The sequence below is a fragment of the Eurytemora carolleeae genome, unplaced genomic scaffold, assembly GCF_000591075.1.
Source record: "Eurytemora carolleeae unplaced genomic scaffold, Eaff_2.0 scaffold274, whole genome shotgun sequence".
Lineage (NCBI taxonomy): Eukaryota > Metazoa > Arthropoda > Copepoda > Calanoida > Temoridae > Eurytemora > Eurytemora carolleeae.
The window spans coordinates 106,208-124,039 of record NW_019396169.1 but is presented as its reverse complement, the minus strand read 5'-3'; the positions used below and the strand labels follow the sequence as shown (position 1 = coordinate 124,039).

The following is a 17,832-nucleotide window of genomic DNA, read 5'->3' as shown; positions in this document are numbered from 1 at the left end:
TATCCGAAATTACAAATTCTAGGTTTGTATTAGGGTTTCCATGCAAAAAAGCTTTATATTTAATTTTCGGCAAATTTGACCAAATTTTGTTAAAAACTTTGTTAAAAATTATTTATAATTTTATAAAATGATATATGTTTCCATTTCAATAATTTTTGTCATGCCAATACAATCTTTCGTTGTGGCATGCAATAAGATAATTTTATATTTGGGTAGATAAGTTATCAAGCTCTAAACCATATTTTACGTTATAATTGCGGAAATTTGTGATTGGACCCCGTAATATTTATAGGAAAAATTTACCGACTTTCCACAGGCAAAAAGCTATTCATTAATGCTTTTATTCTCTTTTTGGCAATATTTTTACATTAGGGTTACCTACACAAGATACGACTTTAATATTTTTACATTAGGGTTACACAAGATACGACTTTAATATTTTTACATTAGGGTTACCTACACAAGATATGACTTTAATATTTTTACATTAGGGTTACCTACACAAGATACGACTTTAATATTTTTACATTAGGGTTACCTACACAAGATATGACTTTAATGACAACCTAAAACTCTTTAAATGTTACATTTCAGAGTTTACATCATCAGATTGCAAAGATATTGATATCAGAAGATTTTAGTTTGTGACAAAAACTCAATTCTTTTCTGCCTTAAACATAGTCTTTAAAAGATATGCCAAATGATTTGACAGAAAAGCAACAATTTACACACTCAAGAAGGGACTGGTTAATTTGCTGCACTGTCCCGTTTTGCCTGGAATAATCTGTTCATGTACTGTACAGCTCGCCTTAGCTGGTTAATTTGCTGCACTGTCCCGTTTTGTCTGGAATAATCTGTATGTGTACTGTACAGCTCGCCTTAGCTGGTCAATTTGCTTCACTGTCCCGTTTTGTCTGGAATAATCTGTACATGTACTGTACAGCTCGCCTTAGCTGGTCAATTTGCTTCACTGTCCCGTTTTGTCTGGAATAATCTGTTCATGTACTGTACAGCTCGCCCTAGCTGGTTAGATGTCAGCCCGGTTCTTGAAATGAAACGGACTTAACAGTGCTACCATGTTGCAATAATCCATGAATGTAAGAATAAATTCCGTACAGTCGGGTAACATTGAATACTGCTCTAAACTGTCAATATATTTTCCAGCACGACCACGGGATGATTCATAGAGATGTTAAAGCAGAAAACGTTTTCTTTCTTACTCCAGCCAAGGTAAATAATGAAAATTCTGATTTAACGTAGATATAAACACTTCCGTGGAGCTGGTTTTAGTCTTGAAATTACAACCCTACCTGCAAATTCCCATTGGGGAAACTTTATATTGAAATTTTTTCTAAAATATTTGGCAGAAAAACAGCAAGTTTACAGATACAACAATGTTGCAACGATCCATGAATGTTGACAAGAGAAGAAGTAAAGCTAACTTGACTAATGAAGGATTAAAGCTTACTTGACTAATGAAGGATGATTACAGTTTGACAAGGGAAGGATTAAAGCTTACTTTACTAATGAAGGATGGTTACAATTTGACAAGGGAAGGATTACAGCTTACTTGACTAATGAAGGATGATTACAGTTTGACAAGGGAAGGATTAAAGCTTACTTGACTAATGAAGGATGGTTACAGTTTGACAAGGGAAGGATTAAAGCTTACTTGACTAATGAAGGATGGTTACAGCTTGACTGATCAAGGATTAAAGCTTACTTGACTAATGAAGGATGGTTACAGCATAAATGATCAATGATTAAAGCTTACTTGACTAATGAAGGATGGTTACAGCATAAATGATCAATGATTAAAGCTTACTTGACTAATAAAGAATGGTTACAGTTTGACAAGGGAAGGATTAAAGCTTACTTGACTAATGAAGGACGGCTACAGTTTGACAAGAGAAGAGTTAACCTTTAGCATTTATGTTTTTGTAAAATATTTGGCCCCGCTTGTTTACTTGTCTACAGATCAAGTACATTGTACCTGTAGCAGACAGGGCAAAAATATTCTTGACACAAAAAAATCTACAAAATTAAGTAATTTGTCTACAAAATACAAACTACAAAATAATATTTCAGAGAAGGATCAAAAACTTTGAATATAACCTCGGAATTTTAAAGAAAATTCTGTTTTTTTTTTAATATTTCCAGGTTGTTGTCGGTGATTTTGGGTTTGCAGCTAAACTAGGAAATATGGAGCAGCATCTTACTACATTCTGCGGTTCTCCTCCATATGCAGCTCCAGAGCTTTTTCAGGTTAAATCTTACTGCGGCTACTAACTATAAATTTTGTGCAACTTTTGTTACTTTTAATTAAAGATTTAAATTAAGTATAATGGAACGTTGCCCTTTAATCTTTGTCCGAGCAAAATTGATGGAGATATACTTGACTTTCTTTCTGAAAATGAAAATTGAAATTCTCTATCAAATAATAAAGGTAAACTGTGGATTCATGCAGCAGATATTCTAAAATCACTTTATCTTCTGTATTCTTTACTGATCAATATATTCTCTGTATTCTATTCTTTAATGGGGTTTGGAGGGGGATAATTGTAAACACTCCTGTCACAGGGTTTCCCAATAAACATGATAATTTAGTGATCACTATATCTCTATTCTAGGATGATCACTATATCTCCTGAGTTCTAGGATGATTACTTTATCTCCTGTTTTCTAGGATGATCACTATATCTCCTGTATTGTAGTATGATCACTTTATCAACTGTATTCTAGGATGATCACTTAATCTGCTGTATTCTAGGATATATATAAATATCTCCTGTATTCTAGGATGATTTCTAAATATCTCCTGTATTCTAGGATGATCTCTAAATATCTCCTGTATTCTAGGATGATCTCTAAATATCTCCTGTATTCTAGGATGATCTCTAAATATCTCCTGTATTCTAGGATGATCACTATATATCTCCCGTGTTCTAGGATGATCACTATATTGGACCCCATGTTGATATGTGGGCTCTTGGAATCCTTTTATATTTCCTTGTCACAGGAAATATGCCTTTTAAATCAGCAACTGTATCAGGTTAGTAAAATTAAATGTTAGTAAAATGCTCATTCTGATTACATAAAATGAAATAAAAGTTTTCTCGCATTGTAGCCATTATTTGACACTATTTCTTTAGATTTTTCAGTTACTTGAGACTCTGAAAGGTTTTATTTTGGAAAATTTTATTGTTTTAGGATTGAACACACTTTATTGGAGGGTTTTTACTTCCATCCTCCTAACCTTCCTAATCCTTGTTTTAGGATTGAACACGCTTTATTGGAGGGTTCTTCATCCTCCTAACCTTCCCAATCCTTGATTTATGATTGAAATACGCTTTATATGAGGGTTCTTACTTCCATCCACCTAACCTTCCTAATCCTTGTTTTAGGACTGAAGCTCGCAATATTGGAGGGTTTTTTACTCTTAACCTTCCTACTTCTTGTTTTAGGATTGAAACATGCTATATTGGAGGTTCTTACTCCTAACCTTCCTAATCCTTGTTTTGGGATTGAAACATGCTATATTGGAGGGTTTTTACTCCTAACTTTCCAAATCCTTGTTTTGGGATTAACGCACGATATATTGAGGGTTCTTACTCATAGTCTTCCTTACCTTCTTAATCCTTGTTTTAGTATTGAAACACGCTTTATTAGACGGTTATTACTTCCTTCCTCCTAACCTTCCTAACCATCCTAATCCTTGTTTTAGTATTGAAACACGCTGTATTGGAGGGTTCTTACTCCTAACCTTCTTAACCATCCTAATCCTTGTTTTATTATTGAAACACGCTTTATTGCAGGGTTCTTACTCCAATCCTCCTAACCTGAAGTGCGCTATATTGGGGTTCTTACTCCTAACCTTCCTATCTTTTTTTTAGGATTGAACACGCTTTATTGGAGGGTTCGTACTTCCATCCTCCTTACCTTCCTAATCCTTGTTTTAGGATTGAACACGCTTTATTGTAGGGTTCTTACTTCCATCCACCTAACCTTCCTAATCCTTGTTTTAGGATTGAAACATGCTATATTGGAGGGTTCTTACTCTTAACATTCCTAATCCTTGTTTTAGGATTGAAACATGCTATATTGGAGGGTTCTTACTTCCATCCTCCTAACCTGAAGTATGCTATATTGGGGGTTCTTACTATTAACCTTCATAATCCTTGTTTTAGGATTGAAGCATGCTATATTGGAGGGTTTTTACTCTTAACCTTCCTAATCCTTGTTTTAGGATTGAAACATGCTATATTGGAGGGTTCTTACTTCCATCCACCGAATCTATCCGACTCTTGTAAATCTTTGATTGACAGGTCCGTAAGCAAATATTATAAATACTTGATTTGTATTATAAACATTTGTTAAAAATTATCTTCCACAATTCTATATAATAGATTATTAAGGTTTGACACCATTTTATTCGTGAAATATCTTTGGATTAAGTAAAAACTGAGTTTTATTATCGTTTTAAATTCATGTATTTAAGATTTTATCGCAAAAAGTTGTTTTAACTCTAATAGAAACATTTAAAAAATACATTTTCGGTTGGTTCTTGTTTATGTTTATGTCATTTTTAAAGTTTAACTCTGTTCTTAACGCGCTTAGTGTAATCACTTCCCCGACAGTTCAATTTAAGTTGTTGGACTTGGTTAACCCTTTCTTCAACCCACTTTTATTAGATCTTGACGGAAATACCTTTAATATCTCTATAATTAAATTTAAATCCTTCGATTCAAAAGTTACACTGTGAATATCAATTTTAGTCGACGGGGTAAAATCGCTTTACCAGACAAAAGTTTTTGCCTCAGTAAACAATTATTTATAAATTGAAAATTTAGTTTACTGCAGAGAAATCCTAGTTCAAGGTGCAAAATGCCTGAACTAGCAAGCAGTGCATGGCTTCAGGATACTCCGTGGATATCAGACGATACTGTCTTTATTCCATATCCAAGGTATATAGTAGTGCTTTGATACATGATACTGGCTGTATTCTATATCAAGGTATATAGTAGTGCTTTGATACAGGATATTGCCTGTATTCTATATCCAAGGTATATAGTAGTGCTTTGATACAGTATACTGCCTGTATTCTATATCCAAGGTATACAGTAGTACTTGGATATAGAATACTGCCTGTATTCTATATCCAAGGTATATAGTAGTGCTTTGATACAGGATATTGCCTGTATTCCATATCCAAGGTATATAGTAGTGCTTTGATACAGGATACTGCCTGTATTCTATATCCAAGGTATATAGTAGTGCTTTGATACATGATACTGCCTGTATTCTATATCCAAGGTATATAGTAGTGCTTTGATACAGGATACTGCCTGTATTCTGTATCCAAGGTATATAGTAGTGCTTTGATACAGGATATTGCCTGTATTCTATATCCAAGGTATATAGTAGTGCTTTGATACAGAATACTGGCTATATTCTATATCCAAGGTATATAGTATAGTGCTTTGATACAGAATACTGCCTGTATTCTATATCCAATGTATATGCAGTGAAACCCTTAATAAAGAATACATCGAAAGAATTCATCAAATGTCGTATTCTTCACTTTCTGATAATGGAATGTTGCAGATATTTAGTTTGTTAATTAAATGATTACATGGAACTCTTTAAAACTGTTCCCGCATATTCATGGCTATTCATTTATTTTCGCAAATACTGAAATTTACGTAATATAGTATAAAATTCATTGAAAAATTGTCAAGACGACATTTGATAAATTCTTCTAATGTATTCGTTATGAAGGGTTTCACTGTAGTTGTATTTTAAAACAGAATACTGCCTTTATTCTATATCCAAGGTATAAAGTATAGTGCTTAAAAACAGGTTTTTTGTGAGACTTCATATGCCCCGGGTTGGGAATGTTTAAATTAAGATTTAAAAATGTCACTCGAAAAATATTTTGATTTTCTTACAGTTGAAAGCTCACAAAATAGCAAGTTTTTCAAAGAAATATATGTTTTAGCGGTGTTTCCAATTGAATAAAGAAGTATAATCACATTTGCCTCATTTCACATTTACAGGATCGGAGCAGAGAATCAATCTGACCTGGAGAAAAATGTTTTGAAGGAGTTAAATTCACTTGGAATAACTCAGGGATATTAAACCATCAAATTTATGAATTCAAACTAAACAAGACTTTCGCCAAAAAAAAACCAGAAAATGTATTCTCAAGTTATCACTGTTTGAAGAAGATGTCATTACTCATTTCACATTAAAGGAAATGGAATAGTAATTTCAAGTGACCCTCCATGCAAAGATAGCAATGTCTGATTCACAACAGTACCCTTGAAACCTTTATCTTATAAATAATGTGGAAGATATTGTCGTTCTTCTGGGTTTATAAGTGTTTAAATCTGATACGTTTTCCTGCAGTAGAAATGCACATTTTCTTTTGTAGAAATACAACAATTGAAAATAATAAGTTTTCAAAGTTATAAACATTAATATCCAATTCATACTTGATCAGACAAAACTTTCAATTTTCTTTGACCAGTTTCGCCAATACATATTTTTCCTGTGGGGCCCTACTAAATGGAGTACTTCGTCTGCAAAGCATGTATAATCATATGGTAGGGCGAACCGCGTCAGTTGTCTCTCCCTTCTATTCCGTGCTCCCTGGTTCCTAACCATCTATTTAGTTTACTGTATAATTTTTTCTTCGTCGTTATTTAATAATTTAAAAAAATCGATTCTGAAAACGTACCCACCCAAATTCGTGATTTTGAATGGTGACTATGCGCTCAAACTTAGGATTTACAGATCTTTAAAAAGTTTTATATTTCTCAAATGAATCCTAAAGAATTTTTCCACAAATACATCGTGGAAAAGTTTTTTATGTCTCAAATGAATCCTAAAGAATTTGTCCAAAGCGCTGCATACTCGGTTTATCTACCCTACATAGCCGGTCTCCCCCTACTCGGTACCCTTTTTTGTTGCTTTTTCTTTCAAAAAAGTTGGCGGTTTTGATTTAATAGAGCTAGAAGAACTGAACACCTGCCACAATCAAAAAACTCTAAATTTCTAACCCTTCTTCACAACCATCAGGTTGCAAAGATTAAGTTTAAGAAAACTAGAGCTTGTGGCGAGTAATCAGTTCCTGTAAACACATTTTTCATTCTTGAATCACTCTATAGGCGCCACATAGATTCAGCCTCCTTATAAACAGTCTCATCAATTTTTAAGACTGGGTTGACTTTGAAGTGTCACAACGCCCTAAGCTTAGATTTTTCTGCTCTAACTCACTTTTGCTTTTCTGTAGCCCTTTACATGTACATTTTAGCACTGTAAAGCACTTCTTGTTAGATTTGGTTTTTTAAAAGTAATTGGCAAAATTCTCAACGATTTTTGCTGGAGAGCGTGAGACCATTAAATCGCAGTGAGGCCCATTCAGGTTCAAGCTGCAGTAACGATCAAAGGCCTTCGTCTTGTTATTTAATTATTAAAACCAAATAGATTATCAAGTACAATTGGTGGCAACAGAGAAATGGAACAATTATACATGACGTCACAAGTGTCAAATATAACAAGGAAAACGAAATTTTCTCGTTTTTGTTGACATGGTTTCTAAGATTAAATAAAAAAGTGTAAAAACAGAAAATAAAGAACACATGAAATTGCAATTATTTTACTGTAAGATAAGCACTTTGTTCTAAAATTATCACTATCAATAATTTTGTCGGACAAAAAAAACCAAGTTGACACTTGTGACGAAAACAGCTGTACTGAGAGTGTACAAATTCTACTTTGCCACCTATTGTACTAGAATCTATTTGATTAAAATATATCTTTTTAATAGTATTGCAGAGCTTTTTCTAATACTCTCAATGGCATTCTAAACTAAACTTAAATTTAGGATAAGGTTATACCCCTTTTAAACTTGCTCAGGGGAACTGTTGCACCCCTTCGCAACTGCCAACTAAGATCGATAGATAAGACTGAGGTCGAGAATTGCATCCCTAAATTATGACCTTTGTTTCTTAGTGCAGGTTATAAATCTAAATCACTCATCTCTCTGTCTTGATAATTTTATCAGAAATACATATTATCTAGATATATTATATATTACATAAAATATTGAAACGATAACACAATTAGATAACAGAGAAATTACATTACAATTAATAAACTAAAATATCTATATAGCATAGTTGAGATTATAATTTCAGTATATGACCTACATTACGATTAAAAAAACCGGATGATCCATTATGCATATTAGTCGTTTGTATACCCAGTGTGCAGTTCTTGGCGCCCTGATCCCGACTTCTCGTATTCTACTACACTCTGTTCCACTGTAACAGCTGACATCTACGATTTTCTCAATAGTTCAACAGTAGCCAAAAAGAAACAGTAGAAATGTTCTAGTATGCAGCCTATGATTGTTTTTTTTTTATCATCTCTGGAGTAACCTCCATGTTTGTTAAAGTCTCATTCTTTAGACTTCTTCCATCTGCATCATCTAAACAATTTTATTTTATCGAGCTTATTTGTCTAAAAGTACTGAAATATCAGTATTCTCTTCATTTTCTTGCTTAATCTGTCTGGTTTGTATCTCCTCCAGTAGAAGATTCATCTGCCGTGGGATCATGTTCTTGTTCAGTCGGTCCAGCACAAAACAGTCCCCGCTGCTCAGCTTCAAGTTCTCCAACTTGACAGATTTCACGGACAGTGATAACACATACCTGGAGAAATCTGGGAGTGCTATTCTTGCACATCTGTATATTAGTCCCAGGATGGATAGGATTGCCAGACAAATCCACCAAACCCAAAGGAGTAAAAAGTATTTTTGATTAAAAAGATTATTACTGAGTATACAGAGATAGTTGTGCTCCTCTATACCCCCAGCTGGAGATCCTACACGGATTCTACATCCAACTTCTGTAGGGAATACTTCACACATAGGATTATGCACTGGTTCTTTGCCAGAGTTAACATCGAAGAATAGATATTTAAGAACTGCAGGACCATATCCTTGGAACTTGGACCTGAGAAGGATGTGAGTTGTCCAGATACTGAGCCCAATCATGACAAGGTTTAAGATCTCACAAATCATGAATTTAATCTGATACATGAAGAAGAAACCTCGTTCATCTTGAAAGTTTGAATGAATAGCTTTAATGTTTAGATTCTTGTTGTCTTGGAGAATATTCTTTATTTTCCCTCCTTCAAAACCACTTCGCCAGATATTTCGCGGTAATTTGGCGAATAGAAAACAGAAGGTGAGTAGGAGGGGTAACCAGAGATAATATGATGTTACAGGCTCATTATTAGCAGATACTACAATATCAGGGTGTACAAAGCAACCTGTAACTTCACCCTGTAGATGCTTTCCGACATAGGATGATCCATGGATCCAGCAGTAGGCCTTGGTATACTGATCCCCTCCCTGACAAGTGATTGCTCTTCCGTCCAGGTAGTTCTCGATGAAGATGAAGAGGAACCCGAACATGATGATGAAGGTTGTGTACTGATGATGAAGTTGGAATAAAAAATTATCGGTTGACGGTTCGTCTCGTTTAAACCAGTTGAGTAGGTGGTTCACAAAAGGAGGTTTTCTAATTGCTTGCGGGGCCATAGTTCAGCTGAATCCAACTATATGCTAGTAACACTTGTTTACTACTGTATAAATATGTTCTCAAGAAACACACTTATCTCTATTTATTCAACCCTTATCTAAATCTTTTGAAAAAGACACATTTTTTGTAAAAGAATTCTTGAATTTTCGCCAAAGCAATTGAATAAGGGTATTTAAAATAAAAAAGTGAAGGTTATTAAACACTGTATACAAGCTTTTTCACGGGGAAACTTCGTACACAAGGGTAATTCCCCACCACAAAACTGCGTAAATATTAACATTTAAATTGCCAACAACAAAAAAAATTGAAATTAATTAATAAATTTTTCTAATGAAACTTTAAAAATTTTAGTTTTCATTGATTATATAATTTTTTCTTTTTTAATTAGGAAGATAAAACTTGGAGAATGTAGAAATATAGGATTTTAATTTAAGTTTTTATATACTTTTTTGCTGTAATTCTTTCACCTAAAAAAACCATAAAAAATGTCTTTTTACTGAAAAATATTCTTTAGCATTTAGACGAAACAAAAAAAATTGATGGGGGAGGGGCTCAAAAATGTACGTACATAGTACGGTTTTAGTCCTAATCTTTCAGAATTAATGTTTTATACTTTTTTCATTCTTTCAGTCTTAAAGTACAAGTTAATAAACGCCCGAAGGAGGGGGGGGGGGGGGGTAATGATCTTCCTTAGTGAACTGAATAATAAGATTTGACATTTAAACAATAATTGACAAGGAACCAGTTTAGTTTTCAAACTAATTTGAAATATACATTTTAATCTATGGGAGAAACAAAATAAAAAAACGCTTTGTTCTATTATGTATTAAAGACAAAACATATTAAGTTAAGCGGTATATTACTAGTTCCTGTTTTTAGGTAAACTTCTCAAAAATAATTATGTATTTATTTTTCTATCTTAACAGCAAATTTAATTTAGTGACTCTCATAAGACATAAAGACGATATTTAAGCAATCTTATGCGTTATATTTGATGTTGTTGTAAAGCAAATAGGTTTACCAGTAAATTGAAAATCAGCTAATTAAGTAAAATCGGTCTGTGCACACTGCACAATGCACAACTTATGTGTTTAAGTACTTTTTGAAATTTTACTTGAGTCTAACGGTCGTCTTCCTTTTCCAAAGTTTTATGGGTCACACTATGCAAACCTTACAATTCAATCTAAACCCCGGTTTCAACTGTCACCGTTGCATGTTTTGGAATTATGGTCCAACTTACCTTTGTTCTGAACATTACTTTTAAACTTTATATATGCTGCAATTGAACCAATTGAACCCAAAATAATAACATATAATTTATTTTTTTTAAGAGTGCTAATGAGCGAAGCTTAAATCCGAAAAGTCAATTTGAACTGAAAGTCTAAAAATAGCCTTGAATGTTTACCGGTTTTGCACTCTAACAAATTTTATTGGTCTAGAGCTGCCTTACGGTTAAGTATGAATTTTTAAAATCAGTACAAATGAGCTAGATAGATAGATAGGTAGATATATATTTCGGCTAACATTATAATATATATAATATATAATATATATAATAAATACATTTTACATTTTTTAATTTTTTACTAAACAATCATTAACCAGGGCTACAGCTTAACCATTTCTGGTTGTTTTGATTGGCTGGCCCCCCAAAGTTTTATAGATACTTTTTATTTTCTAAAATTAACAAATAACGAATACATTACACAATTCGAAAAGTAATTTTTAAAAAAAGCTAGGCACACTGGCACAGGGATTCTAAGTGGCAAGCTCTCAATAAAAAAAAAAGAGAATTTTGCCAGTTACTTCTTTTAAGCTAAATCTACAAGCAAGTGCCTTATAGTTTTAAAATTTACATGTCTTGGGCCACAGAAAATTATACGTCAGTTAGTGTGGTATAATTCAAGGCCTTGAAAGGCGACCCAGTCTTGAAACTTTTCATAGCTGTCTGGACCTATGTATATAGGATTGTCAATTCTTTTTCCTCTCACAATAAACACTTAAAAACTCTGAATTTAATCTAAAATCCCATTGAAAACAGTATTTTTAAAGTCTTTTTAAAAACAAAAATTTGGCAACTAAGAAAACTAGTTGTGGGAGTGGAGATTGTTATCTCTTTAATTACTGGATTTAAATCAGTTTTTTAAACATAAAAATACACCTCCACTGTCTGGGATTGGATAATTTTTAGTTTAAGTTGTATATACAGAGGTCGGCGTTTATATCAATACAATGAAGACGACTTTTCTATTTAGGTTTTGTCTCTAACAAGCTTATTTGAATTACAAGTAAACAAAGAGAAGCTGTTAATTGGCAACTTCTCTTTGTTTCCATGTTTATGTGTATCCATGATATTAAAAAGCTTGGTATAAATCTAAAATTTAAATCGAAAGTCGCCTTCATTGTATTGATATATACGACGACGACTGTACTATAAAAATGATATTTTAAAATGATTTACAAAATCATTTTTTCTAAATTAATATTTATAGAAGAGATTTGTAAATCTATCACATCCTTTTTAACAACAAAATGTGTAAATATAAGAATCAGAAAACATTTAGCACATCTTTGTCCTTTTTTCTTTCCAAGGTTTTTTGGAGTGTTTTTTTTGAGGGGGTGGGGGGGGGGAAGTGGGATGGAGGTTAAAAGTGAGAGTTCCTTAAATTTGTTTGAAAAATGTAGTCTTTCAGAAATGTAGTCTTTCAGAAATGTAGTCTTTCAGAAATGACTTGTATGATATTTAGTAGCACTTTTAGAAATTCTTGGAGTATGGTTAATTGAAAAAAAAAATATTTTTGTATTTTAATTTTTTTGATCAAATCTGCGAATTATTTCTTCAATGAATGGTTTATCTAGAAAGAATTTAGCCTGGAGATGGGACTAGGAATACGCAGTCGAGCCATAGGTAATCAAATAAAGCAATCAAATCAATCAAATATATCAATCAATTGATCTGTAAATCAATTCATTACTTTATATCCTATCAGTCCTTTTCCCAAAAAGAATTTCTTTTTACCAAATCATTAATCATCAATATGTCAATTAAAGTCCAAAGAATAAGATCCCACCTACCGTTTCTTCTTTTATTTCTGTAAATCTACGAATTTTTGATTTAGTTTATTAATCTACTATTTTACTCGTTGGAAAATAATTTTAAGATTCAATTGTAAATCAATTTACCAATTTATAATGTTACCCATTTGTAAATAAATTTATAAATTCAATCGTATATATCCATTTACCGATTTGTAATTTTTTTAAAGAATTCAATCATTAATCAATTACCTTTTACGTATTTGTAAATAATTTGATTAATTCAATCGTATATCAGTTCACCATTTACAGATCGATAAAAAAAGTAACTTATTATATACAAACTCTGATTTTATAATCCTTATATTTTTCCACGCCATGATATTTTAAACTATGAATTATTTTAGATCAAATGTTCAAAGTTTGAAATATTAAAGGTTAAGACTATACAGAGATACAATCATTAGAAAATTGAAGTTTGTGGCGAGTAATTAATTCTTTTTAATCATTTGTTGATTTATCAAATGATAAATTAATTTAATATTTTACTTGGTTACTGACTCATCTGCCGACAATATTCAATTATTAAATTATTAATTTACCCGTATTGAACTTCATTATCTTAATTTTCTTAATAATTAATGAATTAAATAGATTAAATTTTATGCCGGGATAAAAAAATTTATATTTTTTATTTCACCAGACGTTGAATGAATATCTTTGTTCTAAGTTATCATGATATTTTTTTTTTATTTAGTTTTAATTTTTTGCTGAACAATTAAGTTGTAAAAATATGAATTTTATATAAAGTGAAACAATGAATTCATTCAAGAAATATTTTATAATGGATCATTTAAACCTTTATTTGTGTCATAATCCGGAAAACATCTTCATCTTTCTTTCCTTCAAATATTCGTAGTAATTTATTACTTGTCTCTACAAAAATCCGCAGTCGCTTTAAGAATAAAGAGACCGTCTTTTAAAATTATCAGTTTTCAGAAAAAAAATAAGAATATCTTTAGCATTTTTTTAGAAAAGGTTCTAAGGGTTCCGTTGAGAATAAGACATGTAACTCTTTACATATAGTTTCATTTAAAATAACTAGGCTTTCAAGGCGCTTCGCGTCCAAACTCTGGTTTCCTAATCCCATATCTTTGCCGCCCAATGTCGTAGACCTTAGATATTTCAAACTATGAATTATGTTAGATTAAAAATCTAGGTTTGATATATCAAAGGTTTACACCATTAGGTTGCAAAGATATAAGAATTTGAAAATATATGTTTGTGGTAAAAACTCTATTCCTTTAATGAAAATCCAATTTTGTTGGAGGTTAAATGATAAAATTTTGATCATCCATAAAACTTCCCTGGGGTCATGTGAGGTCCCAAGAAAAATTCGACCCGATCGGTTCAGCTGTTTTGACGCTTATTGGACACAAACATACAGACAGACAAGCAAAGTATATATATTCCTTTAAATCTTCTCACATCAATTGTTATGAAGATTAAACCTTATTTTTTTCTATTTAATAGGTGGATTAAATTTAATTAGGGTTTCCTGATAAACACTCCGTTTACATAGATCCAGGGTGTCCCAATAAACATGGGAATAAAGAGACGTATTGAAAAGTTTCTTTATTCTCCGTCAATTTTGAAAATGAAAAAATTGTTATGAAACTCCAAACTTTGGAACTTACAATTGCATGTTAACTGTTTTAACTGGGAAACTACTAAATTAAGTTTACGTAATAATGCCGCGCGGAAAAAAGACGACCTAGAAGTCGTCACTTTACTCCCATGTTTATTGGAACACTTTACATGTTTGAAGGTCGTCTCGTCAGACAGACATAATAAAGAAAGAGAAACTCTAAATGATGAAAATAATATTTTTTATTAATCCTTTTCCAGGAAGTATTTAGTATTAATTGATATTTAGCTACTTATTATGTCATTATTACTATTATGTGTAAATACTTCATGTTGAGGCAGTCTCCTGAAATAATATCAGTGTTATTTTAAATGTACAACAAAGGAATTGATCTTTTCGCCACAAACTTTGATTTTCTTTTCTCTTTATCTTTGTAGACCTGAGATTTTTCAGACTATGAATTCTGTTTATCTGGGGCTAGCATTGTCCTTTGTTTAATAACATCCATGACAGCGTACTAATTCAGAAAAAACTTTCGACTTTTTACTTTTACAAAGTGAAAAAGGTGTTAAAAATTAAATTTTTATATTATAGCACATACTAATTTCATATTAGGGCAAAAGCAGTATTTATGTTCCGCTTAAAAAATTCTATTTCACTTTGTAATGATATGAAAAAAAAATTTAAAAAACAAGAAAGTTTGAATTATTATAAAATTTAAATGTTTTTATTTCTAGGATCGTACAGGATGCTCATGAACAAGTATCTAAACGCCCCTCCACCAGAACTCAGGTAATATCGTAACAGATATTTTGAATAATATTATTAGCAACAAACTTTCTAACCAAACCACAAAAAAGTGATAAACCAAACCACCAAACAGTAATAACCCAAACCACCAAACAGTAACAAACCAAACCACCAAACAGTAAAACAGTGATAAACCAAAAAGACCAAACAGTAATAAATTCCCAACAACCAAACAGTAATAAACCAAACCACCAAACAGTAACAAACCAAACCACAAAACAGTGATAAACCAAAAACACCCAACAGTAATAAACCAAACCACCAAACAGTAATACACCAAACCACTAAACAGTAATAAACCAAACACCAAACAGTAATAAACCAAACCACCAAACAGTAACAAACCAAACCACAAAACAGTGATAAACCAAAAACACCCAACAGTAATAAACCAAACCACCAAACAGTAATACACCAAACCACTAAACAGTAATAAACCAAACCTCCAAACAGTAATAAACCAAACCACCAAACAGTAATAAACCCAACCTCCAAACAGTAATTAACCAAACCACCAAACAGTAATAAACCCAACCACCAAACAGTAATAAACCAAACCACCAAACAGTAATAAATTCCTAACCACCAAACAGTAATAAACCAAACCAACAAACAGTAATAAACCAAACCACCAGACAGTAAGAAACCAAACCACTAAACAGTAATAAACCAAACCACCAAACAGTAATAAACCAAACCACCAAACAGTGATATACTTTCAATAAGTCTTAAAAATAATTTGCAAATCCTTATTTCCGTGACAACAGTATCATGAATTCTGATTTCAAGTTCTTTATTTTTAAATTTTAAGGTTTAGTTTTATAGAATGTCAATTTGAACTTTTCTGTTAATCAATTCCAATGAATTCATTTTCAAACCTTTAAGTTTGTTTTAATGTCAGCTAAATTTACAGAACAATTAATCGGAATTCTATATTTAAAACTGTAATTCTTTATTAGGATGTCTGGACAGAGGACATGGGACATTTTATAGAAAGAAATGTCCAAAACATCAAATTTGGGCCCAACCTTTTAAGCCAGCTAGGGATTAGAAAAATCGAGTTTGTGGCAAAAACTTAGTTTCTCTCAATCTATATGTCTTATATATATTGTCCTGTATATGTAATATTCTAACAATTAAATGTTAAAAGTGCATTTTTCTGTTTCAGACCCGTCCCTGCAGTATCCAAGGACCCGGAGAGAATACCGTCCTCCTCCGCCCAACCTAAATCTAGCTCGGAGAGAACCCTTTCTATAGCTACCTGGAGAAATGTCAAACTTGAACCTAGCTCAACTAAACGTTCTCGCTTCTGTGATATTCTGTGATAATCCCTAACTCCAGTCCCCCTTTAAATTATATGGAGGTATTGCCCCAACCCCCTGAGAAAGGGCCGCGTATTTAAACATGCTTTTGATCTCAAACGTATTCATTCTTGGCCCTATGGTGCTAGTTTTATGTAAAATAATGAAACCCATTTTCCTTCTATGGAACAAATTACTTAACACAAAATCTACTTTCTTTTATCTTTGCAACCTGGTCATGTAATCCTTTGAATTTTATGAAGGTTGGGTTTAAAGTCTGAAATATCAAAGGTCTATGACATAAGGTAGCAAACATATAGGTTTAGCAAAAATTAGTTCCTTTTGTACTTTAAAAAATACTGTCTGACCTGACCTTTTTTTTTCGATTTTTACATCGTCTAAAAATGGTCCAAACACGCTAAAACTTCGTTTTTAAACATTTTAAAACATTTTTAACAGTTCAGAAGTTGTTCTGGTTGAATTCACATTATATTAAAAATGAAAGACTAGCTAAATTGACATTTATTTTGAATCACTATAAAAAGTTTTATGAAACTATAAATATGTTTATTTATTTTAACCATTATCGAAGTAAACTATAAATATTAATAAATCTTGTATTTTTCAAGATTATGTTTATCGATATTTCTACTGTTTGTACTTTGGAGGAAACTCATATTTTCTGATCCCTTTATCAGTGCAACCTGATTGTGCATAAACCTTTGTGTTGTAAACCAAGATTTTTTTATCGAACAGAAATCATAGTTTGAAATATCTAAGGTCTACGACATTGGGGTGCAAGGATATAGGAATTAGAAAATCAGACATGCAGTACCTTATTTTGTAAACAAAGACAAGGTAGGATACCATGGTGTGTATTCCTTATAGCTACGCGATAGCAAGCAATTAAAAACTAAAAATTATTTTGTCAACAGTGTGTCATGGAGCTTACTTATTTCTTAAAGGGAGTGACTGGCCAGGTATGGTAGTCGAACTTGAAGTTTAGTACTATACAACCAAGGATTTATTTAATATCAGTGATACTTATGTATGTGTACTAGCTTAGGAACCCAGCGTTGCATACGTTACTCATTAACGCCGTTTACCCGCATTTGGTCTTAAATCATGATTTTAGCCCACTCAACTTTGAATCTCAAATCCCGATAATAACATTTCCGTGGTTCTCCGAGTTCCCCAATCAAAATTTGAGGCAAATCGGTGAAAGGGTTGCTGAGTTATGATCGGATATCCAAACAAACAAGCAGAGATTACTACCTTGTACTTATGTTGTATAATTGCTGCGTAGGAGGGTAAAAACATTTATTAACTGGTTACCAGACGGATTCACAGAATGGACTCCACCCCATGAAGCGTATTTTTAAAACTGTTTGATCATTTTACAAAAATCATTCTGCTATTAGCTAAT

At 32.2% G+C, this 17,832-nt stretch overlaps 2 protein-coding genes across 3 annotated transcripts in view; one reads left to right on the top strand and one right to left on the bottom strand.

Moving 5' to 3' along the window:
- Positions 1 to 16,933, top strand: part of LOC111697061 (serine/threonine-protein kinase NIM1) — a 34,082-nt gene extending 17,149 nt beyond the window's left edge. For both annotated transcript variants that reach the window (XM_023466937.1, XM_023466936.1), the window contains 9 exons: positions 1,165 to 1,230; positions 2,161 to 2,265; positions 2,950 to 3,052; positions 4,247 to 4,325; positions 4,851 to 4,964; positions 6,057 to 6,129; positions 12,471 to 12,519; positions 15,033 to 15,087; positions 16,274 to 16,933. In XM_023466937.1, coding sequence (XP_023322705.1) covers positions 1,165 to 1,230; positions 2,161 to 2,265; positions 2,950 to 3,052; positions 4,247 to 4,325; positions 4,851 to 4,964; positions 6,057 to 6,129; positions 12,471 to 12,519; positions 15,033 to 15,087; positions 16,274 to 16,430 — 801 coding nt within the window. In that variant the 3' untranslated portion in view covers positions 16,431 to 16,933. The remainder of the gene's footprint in view (positions 1 to 1,164; positions 1,231 to 2,160; positions 2,266 to 2,949; positions 3,053 to 4,246; positions 4,326 to 4,850; positions 4,965 to 6,056; positions 6,130 to 12,470; positions 12,520 to 15,032; positions 15,088 to 16,273) is intronic.
- Positions 8,072 to 9,673, bottom strand: LOC111697062 (innexin inx2). Its single transcript, XM_023466938.1, has one exon. It carries the CDS (start codon positions 9,608 to 9,610, stop codon positions 8,519 to 8,521), a length of 1,092 nt encoding a protein of 363 aa, XP_023322706.1. The 5' UTR covers positions 9,611 to 9,673; the 3' UTR covers positions 8,072 to 8,518.
- Positions 16,934 to 17,832: the final 899 nt, after the last annotated feature.